Source organism: Aethalodelphis obliquidens, unplaced genomic scaffold (assembly GCF_003676395.1).
Source record: "Aethalodelphis obliquidens isolate GAN/ISIS:26980383/991018 unplaced genomic scaffold, ASM367639v1 scaffold35, whole genome shotgun sequence".
NCBI lineage: Eukaryota > Metazoa > Chordata > Mammalia > Artiodactyla > Delphinidae > Aethalodelphis > Aethalodelphis obliquidens.
This window is the reverse complement of record NW_020837979.1, coordinates 6,831,826-6,856,961: the sequence shown is the minus strand read 5'-3', so window position 1 is coordinate 6,856,961 and position 25,136 is coordinate 6,831,826. Positions and strand designations below refer to the sequence as shown.

Sequence of the window (25,136 nt, the reverse complement as noted above, 5' to 3'; positions counted from 1 at the left end):
AACGTTATTTGTAACAGTGGGAAAAAATTGGAAGTAACACAAATGTCCAACAACAGGGGAATGGTTTGAGAAATCATGATACTTATGATTGCATACCTCTATTTTGAAAGTATTATAGAGTCATCATAAAAGGTGTTCCTGAATGAGTTAGTGATATGAGAAAATGCCTGATATAATGTAAAATGAAGAAAAGACAGAATGTAAAACTGTATATATACTATGATCTTATTTTGGTAAAAATCATGCATATTTGGAGAAAATGAGAAGCAATTTCAAAAGGTTTTTTTTTTTCAATAGAATGTTAATAGTAGTTATTCCTTAGTGACAAGATTACGGATGATCAAAAAATCTTTTTCTCTATAGTTTTTTTGTACTTTACAAATTTAGCCACGGTAAACATGCCTTCCTTTTGTAATCAGTAAAAACAAACATTATTTAAAAAGAAATACAGCTTACCCATCCAACACGTTTTTTTTCAGTTGTAAGCAGCTATCACTTCAATAGCTAGCAATATTCATACTCATCAGTTAATTAATTCATCCAGTATTTCAGATCCCCAACTGTGTTCTAGGCACTATGCAGGTTTTAGGAATACAGAGTTGAATAAAATGTAATCCCTACCTTTAAGGAGCTCACTGTCCGAAGGAAAAAAACATGTGTGTGTGTTCATCTATATAATTTGTGTCTGTATCATTGGTACCTATATCATCTCTATCTCCATCTCTATCTCTGATCTTTCCCACAGTATAGACAGCTTCTACTATTTCTTCTTTGCCCGCTGATGCCCAAGGATCAGGGTGTCCCCCTGAGCTGTGGCTGAACTACGCACACGCTCCCCAGAGGCACACACACCTCTGTTCTCCTTGGCCAGGTTGTCCGCCATCTCCCAGTAGTCATAGCTGTGGAGAATGCTGTTGGTGATACTGACGTGGTTGGCTGCCATCTGGTGGATGCGCTGTGGAATGCTGACGATGGTTGATGGGGACAGGGCGTTCCCATTGGAGAGGCTCCCCTGAGATCCCACGGAGCTGGTGGGAGAGGGGTTGGGAGACATGGGGGATGGGGTGCCAGTGCTCCTGGAAGGGGAGAGCATAGGAAAACAGGTGGAGAGGTTGGTAGGGCAGCCCCTCAGGGCACTGTAAACAGAGGAGCACCTTACCCAGTGTCATGCAACACCTCATTTATCACCTTCACTTTGGAAAAATGAACTTACTTTCCACTGGCCCCCCATGGAGATGGGGCTTGGGCAGCTTTAGATGAATTCTGCAGGAAAATAAAAACATTGACAGTGAGTACCATCTGCTTGAGTTTAAACAGCCCACAACAACGTGTTCTCAGGTGACTGCTGAGCGAAGTAATGGCTGACGTTGTAGATAAAATGCAGATTCACAGAAATTGGATCTGGGGAGTTTTTAATTACCAGGCTATTGGCTTCCTCTCTGGAAGATAGTGGGAGGCAGCTGCCCCTCCCACTGACACAATGAGAATGTCTTATTTTTAAACGTAGGGCATATTTGCAGAAATTGTTGACATATATTTAATGCCTGAAAATATGTGAGACATCAACTGTTACCATTTTGTTTTTGCGGTACGCGGGCCTCTCACTGTTGTGGGCTCTCCCGTCGCAGAGCACAGGCTCCGGAAGCGCAGGCTCAGCGGCCATGGCTCACGGGCCCAGCCGCTCTGCGGCAAGTGGGATCTTCCCGGACCGGGGCACGAACCCGTGTCCCCTGCATCGGCAGGCGGACTCTCAACCACTGCGCCACCAGGGAAGCCCAACTGTTACCATTTTAACTGATGAAGATTAAAAGTATTTCTCTTAAAGGAAGTTGCTCTTGAATGTTTCTAAAAGAACAGATTAAAATGTATTATTTCCTTAACAACAGTGAATTCAAAAATTCTGATTTATTTAAAATTCTGATATAGGATATGTTGCATGAGCCAGTTGTTTGCATCAGGCATTTAAAAGACATTTTCGCCTTTGGCAAGGAAAGCTTCTAAACGTACAGATAGATTTCCTCCCTGAGAGCCCAATAATGCTTTCTTGGACGTAAGTCTATGGGACTGTTAAGGAGAAAATGGACTTTATAATATTGAATTTTCCCTTCCAGAGACAAGAAAATAGCCTTAGCCTGGTTCCCCAGAGACAAAGTGTTTCTTTTGGTTAAAAAGAACTTTATGAAGTGGTGACTGATTTTTAGTTTTTAGTGGAGGTGTCATCAAAATGGTAAGAAATGGCCTTACATGTGGGAATTTGGCAAAATCACCTTCAGGCCTCTTCCCCTACCACTAAAGTCCTGTGACTATAAGAAAAACATGGGTGGGGACAAAGGCCTTTTATTCGGAGCCAGCTGTACTGATAAAACTCATTTTTTATGGACCACTTATCACTGTTTCCTAAAGGTTTCCTAATCTCTGAACTTTAAGTAGTATTTAAATAGCCTTTGATTTAGGGTATCTACCAATACCTTCTGGGGGAAGCTCTGATATTTAATTTGTATCCTCTATTCGTTCCGTACAGTTTCATGGACTGCCTACAGACATTAAGAACATCTTGGATCCCTTAATAGTTCTGCTGTAACCTCTGTGGCTTACAGAGTTCAGATTCCTTCTCTATTCAAGCGTTTTGCTTGACTGTAATAACTCTCTTTAGTATTAGTGCTTAGATTCTAAATTTTTAAAAACTACTTATCTTGACCTTAGGCGCCCAAAGTAAAGGGAAAGGCTTAGTGTCAGTACTTGTCATTATGACGGATGACCATCAACGGACCAGGACAGTGGCTTAGCTCCTGGTCACTGCATGCATGACCAGGAAGCAGACAGTATGCTGGGTGGACATCGCCCACGGAATGCCCAGCACAGCCAGCTCATCAGAGATCATCTCCAAGAAGTGGAGGTTGGGGATTAAAGATCGAAAATGATGGTTGTGTATCTGACAAACAGCCGGTGGAGGTAGAAATGGCGTAATTTCTTGTTTCTACAGTCAAATGGGCAGTGAAGAGGCCCAGAAGTCTCAGGTGAATTATTCACAACAGTACATCAGAGGTTTTCTCGTCTTTTTTTCCCCCTTTTTTCATTCTCCCAGTGAAAATGACTTCATTCCCTGAGATAGGTAAAAGTTAGCACCGTTTGCAATTGTATCCTTATACGTGCACATTGCTACTGTTCTAGTGCCTCTGGGTTCTAACAAGTCATTTCTTACCATTTAAAATAACACCTTTATGAAAAATTATATTAGCTACTGGAGATAGCTAAGAGGAAGTTCTAAGGAATTACTTCTCAGAGGAAGAAGCTCTAAGTGAACATGAGCAATTTATGTTAGCTATAAAGACGGATTTGCTAGGACACTGGGATAGGTAACGGGATCTTCTTTCTTTAGAGGCTATAAAAATACTTGGACACAGGCAGAGGGATAAATTAGATGGGCTCTCAAGGCCATCCTCTGAGCCCTGAACACCACGAGTATGTCATAAATGGGGTTCGTGTGGATATCAGCTCCTGTATCATCCCCAAAGCAATGGATTCTACCTTGAAAATGTCCTTGACAGGGAGACAACTGGGTACAACATGTTGCCTGTTAGCCAGACAGTACCTTGAAATAGTCGATAAGTGCTTTTGAATACTTTACAGCGTGGTCCCTTTTGAGTCGAAACATCCGCCAGTACAGGAGAGCCAGGCATCGGTAACTGCAGCAGAAAAAGAGGAATAGCCCCCGAAAGTATGAGTGGGCCCTGTGCTAACAAGACTTAAAAACAATCTTGCTGTTCCAGGTGCACTCCAGGTCCATAGCACAGTAGGCATATGACCTTCCTATTTGTTCAATGTAATTCAAAATGTCAAGGAGTTACTCCACGAGTATATCACTTCATATAAAGAAATATGAATAAAAGAAGAATATATATAACTAAAGAATATAAATATGAAGACAGAAAGCAGCTTTACTGCTTCTTTGTTGGGACTGAGGGGCTTGTCATTTCCTTCTTCCACCACTAGGAGACAGTCTCTCTCCATGAGAGGAGGGAGGAGGCTCTAGCGCACAGCTCTCACTGCTTGCTGGGTGAATTTCAGGGCACAACTACCTTATTCTGATTTGCCTTGACACCCTGGACTTCCCGCAGCGGCTCTGCTAAAAGAATAGCCAGCCCTTCCACCTGTTTTTATTCCCTTCACTACCACTGTACTGGACTATAATTAGTTCAAATAAAGTAACGGACATGAATGTATTTTATGAAAACCATACTGGGAGTAGTCACTATTTTATGTTACAGTTTATATATTTGTTATTTACATACTAGTATTCTATTTTATATAATATTAACGAATCATTGTTAATTTATTAATCCTAATAAGGAACTTAAAGTTTGAAAAGAGCACAGAGAGCATTTCCTGCACCATACCCACTTTTTTTTTTAACATCTTTATTGGAGTATAATTGCTTTACAATGTTCTGTTAGTTTCTGCTGTATAACACAGTGAATCAGCTATACTTATACATATATCCCCATATCTCCTCCCTCTCATGTCTCCCTCCCACCCTCCCTATCCCACCCCTCTAGGTGGTCACAAAGCGCCGAGCTGATCTCCCTGTGCTATGCGGCTGCTTCCCACTAGCTAGCTATTTTACATTTGGTAGCGTATATATGTCCATGCCTCTCTCTCACTTCGTCCCAGCTTCCCCTTCCCCCTCCCCGTGTCCTCACCATAGCCACTTTTCCTTGGTGCTTTCCACTCCTAATTATTTGCTAACTCAGATCTGGTGTTGACATACTAGAATACCAACATACCAAATACAACTTAATAGTCTCTTAAAATTATTTTTTCAATTTTAATTTTTCAATTTATTTTAATACAAGTTTTAAAGGTTACTTTCCATTTACAGCTATTACAAAATATTGGCTGTATTCCCTGTGTTGTACAATACACCCTTGACCAAGAGTCTCTTCTTAGCACACCAAACTCTAGAGGACGTGATGTTGCAAAACTAATGTTTTCTCTTTTGTGTATGTTGCTGTTGTTGCTGTTATATTATTCTGAGATTCGATTCTCCAACTTGCAGATCCGGTTCTAAAGTGGAGTATGAACCATCAGAGAAAAAGACACTTTGGCCCCCCGTCACAGGAGGAACCAACAGAGAGGTGTCCTGTGATTTGAGGCAGTACTAAGGCGATGTCGAGGGGAAAAATATTATTATTATCGTTATAATCGTCATCATTATAGAAAAAAACCTATTACGTGTTGATTAACATTTAAATATTGCTTTTATTATCAAAGTGGGATGAACTGCTCCTCAGTTTAATGCGTTGAGAACTTGAATACATCATCTTGATTCAGTTCTACTAATCCCACATGTAAAGAGACAGATGAATTATCCTGATTGCCTCTAAAATGTTAAACACAAGAGATTACATTTGGCGCAATTCACATTCAAGTGATTAAAACACAGACTTACCTGATTTTAAGACACACACACACACACACACACACACACACACACACAGAGAGAGAGAGAGAAAAATGGGTCCTTGTGTCACGGACCTGTTGGTTTTCAATCACTGTGAATTCACCTCATGCCTAGGACAGCAGGGTGCAGGCTCTCCCTGGCCACCATGAGAATTGCCTTTGGTTTGGTGTGTCAGAAGTGCTAGGAAGCCACCGTGCATTTCAGCACCTGGTTTGCCACTGAAGATGTACGAGGCTGGGGAGGCTATTTTCATCTGATGTGATGCACTTACCATAATGCAGCCAGCTGTTTATCCTCTGGTGTGGCATTGGGGCCTGAGTGGGTTTTTAGTCTCATAGCATATCTTAAAAAAAAAAGGAAAGAAAAACAAAAAATTAAAGCTTTCTTATTAACAACAGAACATCTTCTAGGATGGAAGTTCTCTCTGCCCAATACTTAGTTTTTCATAGTGCTTGCTGACAGTTCTTTCTTAGAAGCCAGCTGAGGCTGCCCCATTTTCTCTAAGCATGACATGATTGTGATGTGACTAGAACAAAATGGCTTTTATGACCATCTAGCAACTTCCTGCCCTTTAACAATACAAGTCCAAACGCTACAGATGGTCAAGAGTGGTATCAGTTCAAGCATTATCCACGTATATGGTGACACACCCATTTTTACCAATTCTGATTTATGGCTGAGTGGCTGACAAGATGGGAGCAAAGGTCAATCCTTCCAGGCCAATCTCCAGAAAAATTTTTATTCCTTGTACTAGATGAATGCTTGCATTTATTCCTTTTTTATTGTTACGGAACTCTTACTTTGACAGTAGTATAACTGTCCTGGATGCATAACTAGTAGATTTTATGAACTTTATTCAATCTCACTTATTTCTCTGAACCAGAGGTCTATGGCTGTTCCTTTCTCCAATAATATACCAAGTTACTTGCAGACTCTTGGAGAGAGCTGAGGCGGTATATGGAATGGTCAGGGAGACCTGGGTTCAAGTCCTTACAGTCGTGAGAACTTAGACAAATTAACAGCTTTAAGCCTCCATTTCCTTATTTATAAAGTAAGATGAGTACTGCGGATCCCATAGCATTGCTGTAAGGATTAAGTGAGAGAGTGTTTGTAAAGTTCTTGGCATAGTGGGCTGGCTTATTGCAAATTGCTCAAGAAGTGATACTGTTATTACACTATCTCCACAGCATGCAGACTTGTAGTGTTTTTTTTTTTTTAATTTATTTATTTTGGGCTGTGTTGGGTCTTCGTTGCAGTGCGTGGGCTTCTCATCGTGGTGGCTTCTCTTGCTGCGGAGCACGGGCTCTAGGCGTGCGGGCTTCAGTAGTTGTGGCACGTGGGCTCAGTAGTTATGGCTTGCAGGTCTAGAGCGCAGGCTCAGTAGTTGTGGCACACGGGCTTAGTTGCTCTGCTGCATGTGGGATCTTCCCAGACCAGGGCTTGAAGCTGTGTCTCCTGCATTGGCAGGTGGATTCTTAATTACCACGCCACCATGGAAGTCCCTGGTAGTGTTTCTGAGTGTATCTCTTTGCTTAGTTTTCATAGTGGTTTCTCCGGGTATTACAAGATACATATGTGACTCATCACAATTTATTGGTATCAATATTTTCTACTTTGCTTGAAGAGTTGAAACCTTACTTCCATGTCACTGCTTTTAAATAACACTGTCTTGAGCATCACATGGTGGTATAACTTTTGTTTCAATCATCAACTATGATTTATAAAACTCATGAGGAGGATAGTTTATTGCAGGTACCCATAGTTCTGCTCTTATGTTGTTTTTCCTTCCCTCCTGTTGGTCCAAGATTCCTTCTTTTGTCACTTCCTTTCTGTTTGAGAAACTTCCTTTAGCCAACCTTTAAAGGTAGGTCTGTTAGAAACAAAGTCTTTTCGTTTTCCTTAGTCTGAGAATGTTTTTATTTCCTCTTTATTCCTGAAGAATGAAGTCTCACTGAATCTAGAGTTCACAGTTTGACAGTTTTTTTCTTTCAGCATTTAAAAAATGTTGTGCCACTCCCTTCTGGCTTCCATGGTTTCAGATAAGAAGTCAGCTGTTATCTGAATTGGTGTCCCCCTACGGGTAATGTGTCATTCCTCTCTCATTGCTTTCAGGATTTTTTGTTTTCCTTTGTTTTTAGTTTTCAGAAATGTAGATTTTTTTTTTTTTGCAGTACACGGGCCTCTCACTGCTGTGGCCTCTCCCGTTGAGGAGCACAGGCTCCAGACGCACAGGCTCAGCAGCCATGGCTCATGGGCCCAGCTGCTCCGCGGCATGTGGGATCTTCCCAGACCGGGACACGAACCCGTGTCCCCTGCATCGGCAGGCAGACTCTCAACCACTGTGCCACCAGGGAAGCCCAGAAATGTAGTTTTGATGTGTCTTGGCATGCATTGCTTTGGCTGTTTATGCTGTTTGGGTTTTTCTCCACTTCTTGAATCTGTAGGTTTATGTCTTTTGCCAAATTTAGCAAGTTTCAGCCATTACTTCTTCAAAATATCTTTCAGTTCCATTCTCTCCCTCTCCTTCTGGGACTCCAATATTGACATGGAGGTTCTACTGTCATTGTGCTTGAAGCTCTATCCACTTTTTTTTTTTTTCAGTCTGTTTTCTCTCTGTTGCTCCGATTGGGGGGTAAATTCTATTTTCTGTTCTCAAGTTCATTGATTCTATCCTCTGTCATCTCTACTCTACTACTGAGCCCCTCCAGTGAGATTTTTATTTGTTATATTTCTCAGTTCTTTAATTTCCATTTGGTTCTTTTTCAAAACAACTTCTATTTCTTTGATGAGACTTTCATTTTTTGTTTGTTTCAAGAGAATTTGTAATTTTTTGTTGAAGCATTTTTATGACGGCTGCTTTAAAATCCTTGTCAGATAATTCCAACATCTGATTCATCCTGGTCATTGGTGTCAACTGATCATCTTTCCTCATCTCAGTTGTGGTTTTCTTGTTTCTTGGTATGATGAATGAGTTTCTATTGTATCTTGGACATCTTGGCTATTATGTTAGGAGATACCTGGGTCCTGTTTAAATCTTTTCTTTTAAAAGGAAGTCACCCTGTTTTGGTTTAGCAGGCAAGTCATAATCTACTTCTGTGGGCTGTGGTTCCATGTACAATTTAATTTTCAGAGGTTTTGTGGTGCAATTTTGATCTGTGGTGGCAGGGTTCCACCTGTCAGTGTCCCCCAGTCACTTGGTGTCCTTTGGTGGAGAAAGGAATTCTCTTGCCTACTGGGACAAAGAGCACATCCTAAGCTGGGTACCTGTGGCACGATCCTCCTTGGGGGTGCTCCCAGCTCCCGAGTGTCTCTCAGTGGGGGAGGGGAATCTCAAACCTGGTGGGCAACATGCAGATTCAAGTGGTATATTAATGCTGTTTTCTAACTCAGAAAAGAAAAACTCATTTTTATCTTAGTTTTTGGAGTAGCTTAAGGGATTCTATTCAATCATCTAGAAAATGCATTGTGTTTTCCACCCACGCAAGGTCCCATCTCTGGTGTAGAGCGGGTGTGCACATCAGCACCTCCAGTTTATTTGACATCAGGCTTTTATCATTGTTTGGATTTATTTGTTTGTTTTTTAAAGTCTGAATGCCTTTAGGCAGGCTATGCAGTTCACCAGAGGCCCTGTGACTTGCTTATTTGTTCATTCCTCAAATATTCACTGAGTACATACTGTGTTCTAAGATCTTTTCCAGGGGGTATGACCACATACACGAACAGATCAAACAAAAACCAAAAACATCCCTCTGTTTGAGGCACTCACATTCTAGAACACATTATGGCTTTGTGCCTGTCCACTTCCACCCATATTCTTCCATGCCTTCCTGTGGGCATCTGAGTCTGTGCCTTATTCTGAGGAAGAAATGTGAGGGTCTAGGATCTCTTTTTTAAGTTTTTTTTTTTTTTTTTTTTTACTATGGCAACTTCTTCTCTTCACTGCCCAAACTGCTGTACCACGTAAGAAAACGGCATGAAGGAGTCACCAATACATTGGTGTAATAGAAATATTTTATTTATTTATTTATTTATTTATTTATTTATTTTGTGTGTGTGTGTTTTTCTTTGTTTTTTTTTTTTGCGGTACGCGGGCCTCTCACCATTGTGGCCTCTCCCGTTGCAGAGTACAGGCTCCAGACGCGCAGGCCCAGAGGCCATGGCTCACGGGCCCAGCCACTCCGCGGCATGTGGGATCCTCCCGGACCGGGGCACGAACCCGTGTCCCCTGAATTGGCTAGGCGGACTCTCCACCACTGCGCCACCAGGGAAGCCCAATAGAAATCTTTTAATAAAAAAATGCTTGGAGAGTGTTAACTTTCGAAACATTCTTGAGAAGTACTTTTTGAAGATGATGTGTTCTTGATACTGGGATGACAAAGTCAAAGGCTGTCATCCTTTCCTATTTCCTGAAGGAGAATAGTGTAAAATACCAAGGAGCAAACCTGGGCCAATGCATACCAAGAAGGTTAAATTTAGGATGACTAGAAAACTTCCATCTGGAATGGTGAGACATGGTAAACCACATTTACTCTTAGGTTGCCTAGAATTCCAGAATTAGAAAAGTCTCTTAAAGTTAGTTTTGGGAAGGATTATTTCACATAATGGGTATTAGACATTATCCCAAGCAGTTGAACCAGCTAAAGACATAAAACATATGACGAAGGTTCCCAGTAGTGTTAATGGATGAAATTCCCTTAATGGTTCATTAAAGAGACATTAAGGATGTGCCTTTCCATGTTAACATCATGGAAGACAAAGAGTCTCCCACCCAAGTCCTTGCTGTGCCCCAGTCAGAAACCCTGCTTCTGCGCATACTACAGGTCTTAACCCAGGCCGGGGGATGGCGCTCACGTCCAAGTCTTAGACCAGAACAACGCCAGCACCTATTCAGATAGTGCGTCGTAGGATGGATTTCCTTTCCTAAAATCCCCTTGAATCTTCTTTCCTTTCATTAAATACTCCTGAATCATTTACTGATGAAGTTAGGATTTAGATTATATGAATCTGGATCAGGTTAAAAAAAAAAAAGCAGCATGGAGATGTAGTGAATTCAAATTCTGCCACTTCCCAGCTGGGTGAAGTAGACATCTCACATCTCCCTCAGATTCGGCTTCCTTTCTGCAGCCAGTGGGGTTAGAGGAGCTGCCGCCACCCCCGGCACTGGCACTCACACAGAGAGCGAAGGAGGCAGCCTCTGCAAAAATGTCTTGCAAGATTGTCCACTCTTATTTGGGGGATGAACGTTGGTTCTTGGTAGCTCACAGTGCAGGCTGACGTTCTTTTGTGTGTTCACAGCACTTATATACATTCTTCCCTCCACCCCCAACCCCTGCCCCCAGGCAAGAAAACGCAGCGCTTACCTGATGAGCTCAACTGTTTCTGAATACATTGTATAAGGAGATTTGGATTCCATTGGGCCCTGCTCCATTGCATTTCCACACTCAATGAATGACAAGGCTGCTTCAGCATAGTTCAGAGCCTTTCCAAACTTTTCCACCTGATCAAGAGAGTTAATACAGTGTCTTCCTTAGGAATAGTTTTTCAAACAGCATTGTCACATAATCTATACACTTTGAGAAACCCGACTTTGAAGTTCCAAACTCCTGTGAATGGAGCTGAGAGAAGAGAGAAATAGGGTAATACCTTCTCTAGGTATTTTCACAAATTGCTACTGGTTTAGGGTAAATGAGTAAATGGTTATACAGAATTATACCAAATCCACAACTGCCAATCAGAATTGTGCAGAACTTCACGGTTGCTTTAATTTCTGTTGCCCTCTTTCCAACTCCTAATGGTTTGTCAACTTCGCTCCTTGGTCCTCACTGCTGTGCTAAATATATATCTACGTTCATAGGTCTGACTCCATGCAATAGTTTTCACACTTTTGGGGTATACTCTCACTTTGATGGTTTAAGGCCTTCCTTATTATCTTTTACACTATTTGTGACATTTACAACTCCACGCCTTCCTTTAAGTATGTATTTTTTAGTTGTTTCGTTAGCAGTTAGAACGTCACCCTAAGCGTGAGGGTGAGGAGAGAAAGGGAGAGGAGGTAGAGCTCAAGGCATGATTTCAGCTTGAAGGACACAACGTTGAAAATTAATTAAAAAAAAGGCCTTTTGGGATTATAGGAGGTCCCTAAATTTACGTTCATCTTTACCCGTATCAGTGAGGATAACCAAGAATCAGCTTTACGTTCTTAGGTTCTCATAAATCTAAACGCACACATCAGGTTCATGCATGGTTCCGTGTATTCTTCCTCTCGGTGGATTGTGACACATTCTAAATTTGAATTGCATCATCTCCGCAGTTTTCAAACATTCCTTCATCAATCAAAACAGAATTACACAGATACTCTTAACTACTGATCTAAGTCTTGCCTCTTAAAAAACCTCTCATTATTCATGACACCTCAGGAAAGGGAAATGTAGAGCAGAATTCTCCCACATTAGCAAGTCAAAATTTTAAACAGCTTATAACCCTAAGAGGCTATAGAGCAATATTTCTTGGCAGTGCTTTCAGATTAAGGAAGTCATTTCTTTCAATAAGTATTTGCTAAAGCACCTGATTCTGTGTGGTCTGTACTTGACACACAAAAGCTCCTTCCAGGAACATATATTTGCAGGGAAAAAATGTGCACTCACAACATAGCTCCAAGTGCAAGGAAGTCTGTGATTAACTAACCGAATGCAAAGCAAGGAGTCCAATGCCAGAGAGAGGGCAGGAAGGGAGCAAGTGATGGGGCTACAGGGAGGCTGGGGAGGAAACTGGGAAGGAACGGTATGATCTGGCTGAATTTGGGGAGGACACTGAAGGTGTGGGTGTGCGTGCAAGTGAGAGTGTGAGTGTGAGGCTCTGCAGGTGCAAAGACCTGCCAGCTGGCACGAGTCAGGTGTGCTTAGAGGCGGCAGGGGGCCAACATGGCTGGAGCAGAGTATCGCTGGGAAAGGCCAGGTTGGGCAAGATGACACTGACTGAGGAAGCCTGGTAAACACTGGATGATTCAGGCAGGAAATTTCATTCTGCTTTAGAATTCAATGTGACCATGCATCGGTTCCTTCGGGTGACCAGAACTCTGCATCAGACTGTGGGACTGTGATGACGACAGAAGCTCTACCTCCTATTTCCCTTCTGTATTTTCTGACACCCCCTGGTTATTTCTCTGTACACCAGTGGACCTAGGCAGTTAGCTTCATATAAATGCATGCTTGGTGGGCAAAATCAGTAGCATTGGGGGGGGTGGGGTACAGTTATGGCTTAGGCATCTTCAGCCCTGGAATAATACTCTGAAGGTCATTTGAAATGCCTTATTCGCCTCCAGCACCCTGATTTCACTTATGAGCACTGGAGGGGAGCAGAACTAGAATTACTGGATAGGAAAGACTCCCTTTGGATGAGCTCTTCTGACAGAACAACCATATGATCTCTTTTAGGAAAAACCAGAAGTGTTCTAACTCTTGCCTGAAGGCTTTAAGCTTTCTCAAATAAATTATCCAAGTCAGAAAAGTTACTCTCTGAAAACATCAAATCATACAACTTCAGGGTCTTATGTGCAGTGAAATAGTTTCTGGATTGTCCAGATTCATAGGAAAAATTCATTCTGGCAGGTACATATGAAGAACACAAGTCTTTTTGAAAAGGGATTTGATCCTGGGACCAAGCCAAGCGTTGGCCAGGCTAACAAGGGAGAATTATGCAAACTTGGGTGTTTTCTTTTTAAGGAAAAAAACTATTACCACCCACTGACTCCATTGCCTCTGGTTCCTATTCAAACTTTAGGTCTAAACTGAAATATTAGTTTATCCAGGGCTTCCTCCCAGTCAGACATTATTGGTTGAGGTCATAATTTATTGGGCGATGAGCACTGGATTATATAAACATTTTTGCCTTTAACAGACCCAGCCGTCCTTGTAATAGATTTTATAATGACCCTAGCTATGTTGCCCCAGTGATGAAGCTGTGGTACAAACGTCATTTGGAGGAAAGGATCTGGAGAGAAAAGGTCTTACCATTGCATCTGCTTTATGCTTCATTCGCTTAGCTTCTTGCATAAAATAATCTGCACTGCGTGGCCTGCGAGGAGAGGGTGATATGAAACGTCATTACCGTGCAAGTGCAAGATCTTTGGAAAATATTCTTTCCTTTGCTCACACTTGAAGCACAATTTCAAGACTCTTCTTAAGACGGAATCAAGTATTTTTCTTTTCTTTTGCATTTCCGAACTACTATAGCCTATATGTAAAAGACTACTATTATATTTCTCTTAAGTTAGCAATCCAAAACACACTCAATACATGCAAATAAATATATACATTTACAGTGATTTTTAACATGGATCCCCAGTACCTAATTTGCGAATCAGATTTTTTATTGCACGGTTAAGAAATCAAGTGCAAAATCTTATTTCACAGGTTATTTACATAAAACAATCCCTTTTTAATGTAAAGATGGCAAAGGTATCTCATAATAATTGTACGGATATGTACAGGTGAGTATATTTCTGTACCCTTATGAAAATCAGTGTTGTTTGTATGCATAAATGGTACCCAAAGTTGCTTGTATCTCTGTACCTAATTATTTTAAAGCTTTGCAATGAAAAATGAAAAGAGGTGCTGTTGCATGATTACATTCCAGTTGTAATAAAGTTAATTGTAAAATGATGTCTTCCTTGTCACAATGCAAACATGGCATGTATTCTCTCTAGTTCTGATGAACTGGCTGGTAAACATTAACACCAGACATGGGCATTATTAAAACAATAACCCTGGCCAGCGCTGACTCTGCTGGGAGATGAAGGGAATTCATCCAGAGATGGATCTGAGTGTGTGACATGACCCCAAGTTACACTAAACTACTCATCAGACAGTAACTTTAAATGCTTCATTGGATAGATTTTTTTTAAATCTACGTACTTTAGGTACCATCAGCATAAACTGGTTTTGCATTATGGGTCTTTATATAATCAGTAAACTTGACCTATTCATGTACACACCATAAGCCAGGACCCCCTGAATGGGAGATAAGATGTAAGTAGCAATATTAATCATGAACTGTTTAACCTATTTAATACACTTATTTTGAACTGCCTTCTTTCAGCTAAGGCATCTTTTCCCCAATGCAGTATTAGGTAGTCAGAGCATCCTTTTATCCTAAGGGGTCAAAAGGCTTAGAAAAATCACACATACCATGTCAATGACATTACCATCCAAAACTATAATCCTCAGCTGAATGGTTTTAATCAATCAATCAAACAAATAAACAAACCAGGATCAAAGCAAATACTTAATTTTGAGTCACAAATCACAGAAGCAAGAAAAAGACCTTGGTTTTCTGTCTCTTCTTCCACATAAAATATTGTCAGTACTGTGGAACATGCTGGGAATTTTCAACTTTTCCAACAAAGAAATGAGGAACATGGCTGCAGGATTTCCCTAATGTGCATAATGAAACTCTGTTTCTCGATCATGAGCCCTTCACCATTTTTCCTGCCATGCAGGCCTGGACTCTTTCATTCATCATGATGGGTCTTCATTGGTGGGTGAGGCCTGAGGTTTCCTTCAAAGGAAGGCCCTGCTCTGACCGGCTCTTCTTGTTCTAGTTTATTTCCTCAACGTTCACGCTTCTTCCATTTGAAGGGCGTTTTAGTTGACTTTCACGATGGTTTATTCTTCTCTGTCCACATATTTGAACACATACTGGCTACCTTTGAACACATACTGGCTATCTGTGGGGTCTTTGATGCCGACTGTGGCAATTTACATTATTTTTGTTCTTGTTTTTGTTGTTTAATGGACTGACTTAATTTTTCTGAGCAGTTGTAGGCTCCGAGCAAAATGAAGTGGAAAGTACGAAAAGTTCCTGTGTACCTCGTGCTTCTGCACGTGCACAACCTCCCTCACTACCAACATCCCCACCAGAGCAGCACATCTGTTACAATCGATAAACCGAAACTGACATATCATCATCACCCAAAGTCCACAGTTTACATCTGGGTTCACTCTTGGCGTTGCACATTCTGTGAGTTTTGAGAAACGTATAATGACACGTATCCACCATTATAGTATCATACAGAAGAGTTTCATGCCTTAAAAATCCTCTGCAATATCTTTCGTTTGTCCTTTTGCTGAATGCCCCAAAGCAGAAGACCAGACCTACCTCTGCCCAAACCCAGATCTGACTCCTGAGCTTCAGATGGGGTCCTGGAGCCTATTTGTTCAGGACAAGAGTTCAGGCATCTCCATCCATCTCTCCCCCAGTTATCAAATGCTATGAATGCTCCCTCGTAAACATCCCTTTCTTTCCCCAATGACCGTATCCACCAAGTCTAGGCTTTCATCACCTCTCCTGGCCTCTAGTTTCACACCCATCCAATCTATTCTGAGCTTTAAGCCTTGACCAATGCTTGCAAAACGTGGCTTTCATTATATCACCATCCTACTCATAGATCTAAAATCCATCTCCGGGGCCTATGAATTCCAATCGCAGTTCAGGTCTCCAATCATCTTGCCTAACCCTCTTAACCGTACCACTTACTCACCAAGTCCCTCAACCACAGCCAGAGAGGTGTCCTCACTGTCTGGTTGACATGCCATGGCTGTCTTAGAAGCTCTGCTCATCCTTTCCGTTCTTCCTGGAACACTCACCTCTCTGCTCATTCATTAAGTGCTTATGATGAGCCAGATGTTACCTGTCCCTCAAATTCTTAGGCCATAAGGCCTTCTTGGTAATTTTGGTCCATGATCAGCCATGTCTTTCCTGATCTCAGATACCACCTCTTGTTTACACTTCACTTCCAGGCATTTAATTACCTTCTGCTGTCCTGGGCTACAGTCACTGCATGTATGCAAACTTTGCAGCTGGACCATTTTCAGCGGGGGTCCTGTTGTAGACCTCTTTGATCTTCCCCACCTTGTAGTTTTAGGTACATGGTAGAAGAGAAATGAACCCCCCCCCCTTGCATTCATATTTTGAGTTTCAAAGAGAGAGAGACAGGGTTGACTTCTGATGGGGTGCAGCCTCGAAGGCAATGAGCCAGAGAACATCTCCATGGCAACCTGAAATTCTCCACATCATTATCTGTCCCACACTCCAGTATAGGAATTTGGCCGTTTTCCTCTTGCCCTGTTTTTTGTAGACCTCGTCACTAACGGATCATCACTTTTTCAAATGCATTTCGTTCTCACGAACGAATTACTTTGGTAATAAGCAAAGGCATCTGTTAGCCTTCTTAGTTACCCCTGGGGTGGCAGTGCCACCTAATTCCTAATACGGGTACCTTAATCAATGCTGTTTTTATCTGCAGCATGTAAGTGTATCCTTTAAACCTGAGATGGAGGCTGAGTCACAAACTCTCACAATGGTGTAGGTGGATAAGTAACACACTTATTTTCTGACTACATCACAGCAGCTACAACATTAACCTGAGATGCTGAAGAAATGTACTATCAGGGCCTGTTTAGGATCGCATAAGAATTCTCATCTTTGCATCTAATGGAGGGCTTATTACACTGAGTCACTGAAGATTGCTTGATGATTGGCCCATTTGTTTCCCTTTCAGGTGATTTCTAGAGCCACACTCCTAGATCAGATCATTATAAAGGCAACGGGATGATGGGATGTCACCCAGATTGTCCGGCAAGGCAGTGGACACGTGCTGTCATGAAGGCATCACTCCGACGGTGACTTTCAAGTCAGCAGGAAAGTAAAACTGCCGTCACCATTGTGGCAGTTACAGAATATAACATGGCACAGGCACTAAAATGAATCTAATGATCGCAGCGTTCAAACTCATTTTTCATTGAATCTTCTTTCTTTTCTTTCACATGGAAAACCTAGAGTTTTGCTTTTCATTGTGATCATAAGGTTCTTCACACCGTTTCTCACAGCGATGGTATTTGATGATGATACGTGAGCAACCCTAAGAAAAGTACAGTTCAACATCATGCATGTAACTAACCGTGTCTCTGGGGCTCTTCAGAAGCTGGGCTCGAGTGATCCAAACGCCAAAGCCGAGCCCCGTGTATCTTTGTTATAAGAGCTCTCGGCAGCAAAAAAAATGGGAGCACTTGATCCAGAGGGAGTGCGCCCTCCTCACCTCTCATTGCCCCCACCTACACGCGAGCCACCTTAGTTCTAAGCAGCGGCGGGGGCTGAGCTACCCTAAAATTTCTTCTGGCACCAGCGTATTAGAGCAACCTCGCTCTTTGTTCTCCTTTGTGGCTGCGATGGAGTTGAACGCCCTCCCACGGAGAGGCTGGCGGGCTGCTTTCTGTGATTCCTACCTCTGTGAAATGCACCTCCTCAGCAAAACCAGCCTGTTTTGTGAAAACTGGCAGAGATGGCGAACTCAACGTGTCTGAACAAACGGGTTCCTTGGCATAGCAGAAGTGGGGATCATTTTCTCAGGGAAGTTGAAATCCAAATCAGACAGCTAGGCAACTGCACACCAAATGAATTCGTCATCTGATAGCCTGTCAGCCTGTCATTTAATAAGTCCCCGAGGTATGACTGTGGCCCAAGCTGTGAGGTACTTTCTTGACCAAGAAGAACGCGTAAGAAGTGAGGTAATTGTTTTTCACGCACTGAGTAAGTGGATGCTGCCGATGAGGGCACTGCACAGCCAGGGACCCTGGTGCTGCCGCTGGCTTTATGAGTGCTTTCCGAAGGCAGCAGGAAGACTGCTTTCGGCAGCAAGGATTCAAATGCAGCTTTTGTTTCTACGCCCTTGATGCTGGCTGGGACCCCCGAGTCCCTGGCTTCTCAGAAGCATAAGCAATCACTCATTGTGTCTCCTACAGGCCACAGGCTCTTGCAGGTGACTCCTCTCTCGGCCACACATAGAAAACGGCGTGTGCTTTCCGGGACACACAGGCTAAATGGCAGGTTTTGGTCACGTGAGCATAAGCACCTTTCTATCGAAAGGGAAACACATCAATTTGATTGTTGTTCTTCTCTGGGTGTGATATTTAACAAACGAATTTATTTACAAAACAGAAACAGACTCACAGACTTAGAAAACAAACTTATGGTTACCAAAGGGGAAAGGCGGGGGCAGGGATAAATTAGGAGTTTGGGATTAACATATACACACTCCTATATATACAACAGATAATCGATAAAGACCTACTATATAGCGCAGGGGACTCTACTCTTTACTCTGTAATAACCTATATGGGAAAAGAATCTGAAAATGGATATATGAATATGTATAACTAAATCACTTTGCTGTACACCTGAAACTAACACAACATTGTAAACCAACCATATTCCAACATAAAATCAAAAATTAAAAAAGGGCTTCCCTGGTGGTGCAGTGGTTAAGAATCTGCCTGCTGATGCAGGGGACACGGGTTCGAGCCCTGGTCCGGGAAGATGCCACATGCCGCAGAGCAGCTAAGCTCGTGTGCCACAACTACTGAGCCTGTGCTCCAGAGCCCGCGAGCCACAACTACTGAAGCCCGCGTGCCTAGAGCCCATGCTCCGCGACAAGAGAAGCCACCGCAATGAGAAGCCCACACACCACAAGGAAGAGTAGCCCCCATTCGCCTCAACTAGAGGAAGCCCGCACGCAGCAACAAAGACCCAATGCAGCCAAAGATAAATACATAAAATAAAATAAACCATGATAACTGTAGAAAAACGACTGATAAAAAAAAATTAATCAAAAAAGATAAAATCATTTGACAAGCCCTTAAAATGATCAGAGAGCTCAGATTTCAATCAGAGAGATCTAAAAGGCCTTGTCCCCAGCTCCTGCCCTCCCAACACCCCCAGCCAAGTCCTTTTTTTTCCCTTTCTTTCTGTTTTGGTTAGAAAAAAATAAAAACCTGGCTGAGAGGGGTTCATAAGTGAAAAAATTCCATATGAAGAACAGAAAGGCACATGAATGGTGTATCAGGAAAGGTGGGGTCCAGCTTTGAAGCGACTGGGAAGGGGAGCCCCTCGGGAGAGGAAGAACGGCCACAGCAGGTCCACCGTGGGCGCGCCTTGCCTGGATGTAACATCACCTACTCAGGGATTTCAGTTGGTGTCCTCTCACTCCGTCATCTGGCCTTTCACATACAGGAATCTTCCACCCTCTATAAAATTAAAACGCTTTTAGCTATGAGGCTGCTGAGCTTCATATCACAAATGCCGACCCCCTCTTCCTGCCCTGCCAGCCACATCTCCCAGGCCAGGGCTTCAGCACCGCGTGGCGAGGGAGTCTCTTCTCGCGTAGGGAGGTTTAAGTCGTTGGGTTTCTGGTATTGGTGCCACGGGGACAGATGGGACGTTTGGTGGTGTGGCTGAATGTGACGATCATGACTGACTCTTCCTTGTGAAATGTGGGCAAGAGACAGCACATCCTTCTGGAAACAGCAGGCAGGGCTGGCACCCGGGGTTCTCTGGCTCCCCGGCACAGCAATATGGCACGTGGGAAGAGAGGCCAAGCATTTCACCACTCAGCTCTGCTCTGACGTCTGTACTGAGGACTTCGTGACACAATTGTTCCCTGGATTTTCCAGCGCCAAGAACTCCCCTGTCACTAATTATGACACCAAGTAATTTACAGCTCACAGCTCTGCACTAATAAGATCCGTTTCTAGGCTTTGAGTTGAATCAAGTGCTGTCACTCATGGACATAAATCCTTACAGATTTTTTTTAAACAGAAGTTTGGTAATTACACCAGTGTCACCTTAAGATCAGGGCTCTCGAGGAGAGAAAGTGGAGCACGGCTAAACGTCAGGGGTGATTCTGCAGGACAGGCTGACCTGGATCACAGTTTTAAAACAAATGATTCCGTTCATTCCATCTACATCCTGAACGGGTAAGTGACCTAGGAAAAGGGCCTGGAAGCCCGTGAATTTAAATTGACTTGCACGTAGTAGATTCCTTACATTCACGGAAAGAGAAAGAAAAAAAGATGCAGGCATTACCCCCTGGGAATGTTATTCTAATTCAGCTGGGGCCATTCAACGGTTGTTATTTGAGTGCCCACTGGATTCGGGTGGCTGTTGTCTGAATCTCATGTTTATTCAACCGTTAACGAGTATTTGTAATACAAAAGGATGAGTTTACTTTTTTAAAAAAAGCTACGTGATGTGGCTTTAAAAGTCACGTGACAGGATGGCATCTGTTACTCACTGGAGCACTATAACTGGATTTCCATCAACTCTAAATCATTCCGCTGCTAATTCTCTAGTTCTTTCTTTCCTTCTGGTGGCCTCTCTTTGGTCATGTCACTGCCTGTTGACACCTCTAGTGAGGAGAAGTCAAGGAAAATGACAGGAGCCAGGTCATGGTCCTTGAAGCTGGTGCAGAACAGAGAGGTAGCAGGAGGCGGCTAAGGTTCTGGTCCCCAGGAAGCTTCCTGGAGAGGCCACCCATATGCCTCCATCTTCCCTCAATTAATAACTGAGAATGAATCAATCACATACCCTTGTTCCTACCACTGGACCTCAGGACACACCAACTGAACCTGGGAGACACTTTACATACTTTTAGTGACTTCCTAGCCCAGTGATCTCTTTATTATTATTATTATTTTAAACTTTATTTATTTATTTGGTTGCACCGGTCTTAGTTGTGGCAGGTGGGCTCCTCAGTTGTGGCATGTGAACTCAAAGTTGCGGCATGCATGTGGAATCTAGTTCCCTGACCAGGGATCAAACCTGGGCCCTCTGCATTGGGAGCGTGGAGTCTTAACCACTGTGCCCCCAGGGAAGTCCCCCCAGTGATCTCTTAACGGACATATTTTTATTGCTCCAATGAAGAGACAATGCCTGTTTTTGCTTTTCAAGCTTGAAGAATCTTCCCACGACTTTCTCAGTTCAGCAGTTAAGCGGCTGTTTGAGTTGCATGTTTCTCTTACTGTCATGGATTTCAAATCAGTTGGGACAAGTGGCAACTGGAAGACGTCTCTCTCTATATATGATGGATATGAAAGAGTGCTTTTTTATTCTATTGTATCTTTATCCATAAAGGGACAAACACTGTATTGTAGCTGCCAGCCAGAAAAATTACACACATTGCTAATGGGAAGAATGAATGATAACAGCCTCTTGGTTAATACACATAGGGACAAAATTATATTAGCTGCAGTCCCAGCAGATTGAGAAACATTGCCTCTTGTAAACAGTCCAAGACACTGCAGGTAGAAGTAGGACCATTTAGTTGTTGCTGTTTCAGACTTAGCTTTCTGGTCCATACACTGGGAAATTCCTTACATTTTAATTTCCCATACATGTGTGTGTTTAAACACCATGCCCTAGATACATTTGATGCTTTGGGTACCTTACTGTCAAATGCACGTGTGTTTGTTCATGTTGTAGATTATGACTGCTTCTCCTTTTTTTTTTTTTTTTTTTTGCTCCTTGAGTCCAGATCTTTTATAATACCTGCAACTTTCTTTTTCCTTTTAAATTTATTTTTTATTGGGCTTCCCTGGCGGCGCAGTGGTTGAGAGTCCGCCTGCCGATGCAGGGGACACGGGTTCATGTCCCGGTTCGGGAAGATCCCACATGCTGCGGAGCGGCTGGGCCCGTGAGCCATGGCCGCTGAGCCTGCGCGTCTGGAGCCTGTGCTCCGCAACGGGAAAGGCCACAACAGTGAGAGGCCCACGTACCGCAAAAAAAAAAAAATTTATTGAAGTATAGTGGATTTACAATGTTGTATTAATTTCTGCTGTACAGCAAAGTGACTCAGTTATACACACATATATATACATATATATATATATATATGTATATATATATACATTCTTATTTATATTCTTTTCCATTATGGTTTATTTCAGGACACTGAATATAGTCCCCTGTGCTATACAGTAGGACCTTCTTGTTTATCCATTCTATACATAATAGTTTGCATCTACTAACCCCAAACCCCCAGTCCATCCCTCCCCATCTGCAAGCTTCTTGAGATGAATAAGGGCAGTTTTGGGACTGGTAAAAATGACAGGTGGGCTTTGAATGATGTCTAAAGCCCCATTTCCATTCTTATAAAGACTTGATTTGTAAGATAAGTATAATTGTTTTTAATTCCTCAAAGAACTGGGTTGCAACCTAAACGATATGGAGGCTGACCCATCCATATAACTACTTTTTCTTCAATTTGCTTCTTAATATTAGGAAGAGCATCTTTAATTAAGATGAAAATCAAAAGATTCCTATATCTTCTGAATGCAAATTTCCACACTGTCATTAAACACGATTCTAATCTCCTGTTTTTGCAAACGGTTAAAGCTCCCTTGAACAATTTACACCACCAAACCCTAATTATATATGGAGTTGACTGCCTGATTGTACTCCCATTACACGCCCCCCACCCCGGGGATTAATTACCACCTCCCTTGATGCCCAGGGCAGCGGGCAAGGAGGGGAAGGGGAGGTGCTGAGGGTCAGGAGAGAGCATGCTTGGGGTTGAGTGCAGCTGCGGCAGCCACGGGAAGAGGAGAAAAACACACGTCCTCCTGGGCCACCCTTACACTTTGGTAAAACCAATTATCTGGGAACGTGTTCAATAAAGAAACAAAATAATGTGGATTTGGCTTTGAACCCTCAAAGTCTGTGCCCTAAGTAGCTTAATGAAGTCCAAGCAGGGCTTGAGGGCTACAACTCGGTATCCTTTTTTTTTTTTTTTGCGGTACATGGGCCTCTCACTGCTGTGGCCTCTCCGGTTGCGAAGCACAGGCTCTGGACGCGCAGGCTCAGCGGCCATGGCTCACGGGCCCAGCCGCTCCGCGGCATGTGGGATCCTCCCGGACCGGGGCATGAACCCGTGTCCCCTGCATCAGCAGACGGACTGTCAACCACTGTGCCACCAGGGAAGCCCTAACTCGGTATTCTTGCTTCTTGGAGGTGAACCAACTGATCGTGCCTATACTCTGAGTGAAGGTAGGATTGGAAAGTAGGATGGGAGGGAGATGAGGGTGGAAGAGTCATCACCACCACGCCGAGCTTTCACTTCTCAGGTGGTCACGCTCAGGAGAGACCATCTCACTGGATCTCAGATGAGCCTGTCATGACAGTCACTTTTTCCGATTAGGAAGCTGGGACTCAGAGACATTTAGCACCATTTTATTTTCTGACTTTGGGTGAGGGTCGTGGCTTACAGTCTGTCCCCTCAGCCAGACTGTCAACAGTCAGAGAGCAGGGTGTTCTCTCACTGTTGCCCGCTGCTCCACGCCGGGATTTAAGGGCGTGCCTCAAACACACACACATTGCACGCTTGGTGAACGGCTCAAATTGAAAGGAGGATTCAAGGCGAACTCTTGAAACCATACCTGCTGCCTTCCAGGCTTGTCCTTGACACATATTTTTTACCCAAGAGCCTAAATAATTTTCAGTATCATTTTATCATTTCTCATTTGTCATTTTCAGCATCTCCAGAGCATTCCAGGATGTTAATTTATTCCTTTTCTTTTGTTTCTCCGCCTCTTAAATCGATGCCGGGAACGGAACTAATACTTGGGTTTCAGTGTTAGGACTGGGAGATGGATGACAGGATATTTTCTCCTGTATAAGAACTGTTTACACTTTTATAAAGACTACAGCATTTTAGAGAGAAAAAAAAAGCTTTCAGGAGTGAATCACTATTATTCTTTGCCTGTTATAATTTACAAAAACAAAAAATGCTTCTCCTTCTGGCAGCATACAACCCCAAATGCAGGGGCTTAGAAATATGACTCTATGATGCCATTTAGCTTAGTTTTCTGACATCCTGGAGGCAGCCCTGTTAGCCCTGGTTGTTCTATTCACTCAGAAGTCTCCCAGGACTCAGGGGTACACTTGCAGTGAAGCTGCAATTCCCTTCGAGAGGGTGACATTTAACAGATGAGATCACATGACGGAAATGGCCACCCTGTGAATCAGACGCATAGTAAACCATCTCCCTGCTCCCACCGATCTGGCCCTCACCGTACCAACCAAGGGTCCACACTTACATGTCATCGAAGATGAGTTTCTGCCTCTTGCAGTCCCTGTGGCCGTTGGAGCCTGGAGACCATGGCTCTGTCTGTGGCCGTGACTTGTGGAGAACGTTTTCGGAATTGCTGTGAGCCGCTTTCTAAACGACAAACAAACACACCTGTATTTGAGAAACTGGCCACCTGGCTGAAGGAGCAACCTGTTAGAATCGCTTGTGTTCTGTGTTCTAGGTTAGAGCTGATGGTGCTTTCCTCGTTGAAATAAAGAAGAATACATACTTGCACTACAGGTCTCAAGCTGGAGGCTTTTACATACGTGGTCAAATGTCATTCCCGGGACATCAAAAGGGCACTCTCCTGGGCTTCCCTGGTGGCGCAGTGGTTGAGAGTCTGCCTGCCGATGCAGGGGACGCGGGTTCGTGCCCCGGTCCGGGAGGATCCCACATGCCGCGGAGCGGCTGGGCCCGTGAGCCACGGCCGCTGAGCCTTCGCGTCCGGAGCCTGTGCTCCGCGACGGGAGAGGCCACAACAGTGAGAGGCCCGCGTACCGCAAAAAAAAAAAAAAAAAGGAATCTCAGTGTGCCCACTCCCGCAGATCCAGATCTTGAACTCGCCCAAGCTCAGATGGCTATTGTGGGTGGAGGCTGGGGGCTTAGGATTCAGGCTCCTACGCTTCCCAGTTGGCTAGACCCATGGTTGTCCAAATGGACTGCATCAGAATCACCATTAACACACAGCCAGCTGGGCCTCACCGCCAGCATCTCTGACTC

At 43.3% G+C, this 25,136-nt stretch overlaps 1 protein-coding gene across 3 annotated transcripts in view; it reads right to left on the bottom strand.

Annotated features, from left to right (window-relative positions):
• Positions 1–25,136, bottom strand: part of AFF3 (ALF transcription elongation factor 3) — a 560,304-nt gene that overhangs the window by 5,702 nt on the left and 529,466 nt on the right. For 2 of the 3 annotated variants that reach the window (XM_027128817.1, XM_027128819.1), the window contains 7 exons: positions 24,385–24,506; positions 13,471–13,534; positions 10,822–10,958; positions 5,733–5,804; positions 3,593–3,686; positions 1,214–1,263; positions 853–1,076 (listed from right to left, as the gene is read on the bottom strand). In XM_027128817.1, coding sequence (XP_026984618.1) covers positions 853–1,076; positions 1,214–1,263; positions 3,593–3,686; positions 5,733–5,804; positions 10,822–10,958; positions 13,471–13,534; positions 24,385–24,506 — 763 coding nt within the window. The remainder of the gene's footprint in view (positions 1–852; positions 1,077–1,213; positions 1,264–3,592; positions 3,687–5,732; positions 5,805–10,821; positions 10,959–13,470; positions 13,535–24,384; positions 24,507–25,136) is intronic. The other variant, XM_027128818.1, reaches the window with a different exon arrangement.